General features: G+C 32.1%; 1 protein-coding gene across 1 annotated transcript; it reads right to left on the bottom strand.

Moving 5' to 3' along the window:
• Positions 1 to 468: 468 nt before the first annotated feature.
• LOC145162693 (mitotic spindle checkpoint protein MAD2-like) lies at positions 469 to 2,130 on the bottom strand. Its single transcript, XM_079081761.1, has 7 exons — positions 1,720 to 2,130; positions 1,595 to 1,610; positions 1,365 to 1,495; positions 1,144 to 1,264; positions 968 to 1,062; positions 775 to 887; positions 469 to 684 (listed from the first exon to the last, which is right to left on the bottom strand). The coding sequence occupies exons 1-7, from the start codon at positions 1,790 to 1,792 to the stop codon at positions 577 to 579; spliced, it is 657 nt and encodes a 218-aa protein (XP_078937887.1). The 5' UTR covers positions 1,793 to 2,130; the 3' UTR covers positions 469 to 576.
• Between the last annotated feature and the right edge of the window lie 665 nt (positions 2,131 to 2,795).

Raw genomic sequence — 2,795 nt, 5'->3', positions numbered from 1 at the left:
ATTTTTTTATCAATAATCAAACAACAATATAAGTAAACACAAAAGAAAAAAAATATTAATCGGATGGAGATATGAAATAAGGATGAAAAATCTAATTTGTTTAAAAAGAAGGGGTTAGAGAAGAATAGTCACATGCATATACTTATTTAAAGAGGCTGGTTGGATATCCAGCCGGGTTTCCAAAACATTGACAAATATAGATGCCAAATTAACATAATTTTTTATCCAATTTAAGGGTGGCTTATGTAACTCAAAAAGTGGTTTATTTATTATTATTTTTTCTAAATTTATTTTGGGCAAAATTGCTTATTGACAATACCAAATAATATTTTAGCCATGCCAAACAACATCCCTCCATTTTTACTGCTAAAACCACACCAAACCATATTGTGTTCAAACTTTCTAAAAAGCAATGTATTACTGAAGCAAATTATTCTTTTTTAGAGTGTTATCTTTCAATGTTTCAGCCATAAGAAAGTCAAAAATACAAGTTTATATATTCATAGTTTGTTCCTCCAAATGCATTCACATTAACTGTAATAAGAAAAAACAGCAAAAATAAGATCCCACCTTTTACTAGTCATCCAATTTTGATTTCTTCTTAGGAACCATAGTGTCAACCTCATGCATCTGGTCATCCGATTTTCGCTTCTTGAAAGAAACCGAAGAGGCAGCCTTAAGTATCTGCACCAATAATAACCACAATCTCTTAAACACCACCAGCCTCCATAAATTAATACTGATATGAAGATGAAATGAGAAAAACAATAATACCTTAGTACTGAAAGCACGAAATCTCTCCATATAAGACCTTTCGTGTTCACTGTCTTTCCATTTGAATGCTATTGTACCATCCTTATCAATATGTGCCACCACATTAAAGATGCCTGCAATTTCAACATAATAACACTCTAAGCATGTTTTTTCTTTAGCCTTCTTGAAACAGAAGGGCTATATATGTACTTACATGGTTCATTAAGGAGAGGAAAGACTCTGTAGGTGGCTGAAATACGTCTCAGAACATCTCTAATCTCATTCATGATTTCTTTATCACTCTTCTCCCTTAAACATATGAAGATCATAAACCATTAAAATGACATGAAAACAATGCATTAGTGGACTCATGTTTCAGGAATATCTTACCCTTTTTCAGCAGCTTCACCATCAGTCTTTATAATAAAGTTCCAACTCTGAAGTACTTCATTGGTGGCCTTAGTCATAATCAGAAGTTCAATCTCATGCAACCTCCCAGCTTCCAGCCATTCTTTATAAACCTCATTTTAAATGCAAATCACATAAGCAAAATACAATGCGAAGTGTATTAAGATTGGGGAAAAGTGTTACTAACAATACTGAAAGTTTACCGGAAATCTGCTTATCAAGCCTTGATAAGTATGACTTAACACTCATTTTCTTACAAAGCAACAATCGAAGTTCATGTTTCCTCACTCTTTCAAAAGTTTCTTCAGGATAAACACCGTTAAGGTGCAGAATACTACACATTACACCATCAAAATTAGTATTTTTTTCTAATTGAACACACAGAAATGAGAAAACTACATCCATAGAAGGAGAAATCGCTAGCAATTATTACCTGTTTGCTGCATAACCTGAAAAGAAGGTGTATAATTATAGATTTATGGGTGTATAAATACAGATTTATTAGCATCAAGAAATTAGTGGTTTAAGGAGACGTCAACAAGAAACAAGAGTTTTTACCGAAATATTCGCACACAATGGCTGAGGATCCACCGAGAGTGATTATGTTTTTGCTTGCAGTTTGTGAACCCATTGTTGAAAAGATTTCTGAAGTTTCTGTGGGGAATTTTATCAAACAGGTTGAGTGCGCGGGATCAAGCTAAAGTTAAATGGTGAACAATGTTAGAAATTTGGTTTGGAGCTCAGGTTTCTACATAATCCTAGAGTACGCTGCTAATGGAAGCTTAGCTGACGTAGTTTAGATTGCGTACGTTACAAATAATGTTTAATTACAGGCAGACACAATGATTGGACAATTCCTGCATGAACAAAATTATACGATACACCTAATGACTTGACAGAGGAGCTCCAATTTATTTCATATTCTACAATTCCATTAAACATAATTACTGAAATCGATACATGCATAACAAACAGCTAAACCTAAAATCTAAACCATTGTTAATACACGAAAACTATGAATAGAATTTCAATCACCTTTCTAAATAAGAAGCATATACGAAAACTTCGATGAATCTAGATCTGAGATGAGCTAAAGGGGTGTTTCGGGTTACTACTTTTAGCTTCTAACTTTTCTAAAAAGTCAAAAAAAAAATAAACAAAAGATGTTTGGGTAATAGAAAAGTCCTTTTGAAAATGACTTTTGCATAGAGGAAAATAACGGCTTTCAAAAAGTCACAAAAACCTGACTTTTTGTGACTTTTTGTAACTTTTTGTGAGTTACGTGTAAAATTTAACACAAAAGTCATTTTGCTAATCCAAACACTTTTTAAAGAGCTCCTTTCACAAAAAGTTCTTTTATTAAGTACTTTGAAGGAAGGAAGAAAGAAGAGGGTTGGGAGAAGGAGCAACGACAGTCGCTTTTTTGCTACCGAATTTTTTTTGTAAAGTCCTTAAAATCCAAGCATAAAAACTTAAAAAGGACAAATGAATTTTGTTTTGTATTAAAACTTCAATTTTTGAATTTGTTTGCATTTAGTCGATTTTTTTTATATTTTTTCGGAGGATATCTTTTTTTGTATATTATTTATCAATGAACATAATTTTTGTAATAAAAAAAGTAATAGTATGACAGG

The sequence above is a fragment of the Lactuca virosa genome, chromosome 3, assembly GCF_052849685.1.
Source record: "Lactuca virosa cultivar CGN04683 chromosome 3, Lactuca_virosa_CGN04683_v6, whole genome shotgun sequence".
Classification (NCBI taxonomy): Eukaryota; Viridiplantae; Streptophyta; class Magnoliopsida; order Asterales; family Asteraceae; genus Lactuca; species Lactuca virosa.
Note: the sequence above shows the minus strand (reverse complement) of the source record. Positions and strands in the feature narration are given on the sequence as shown.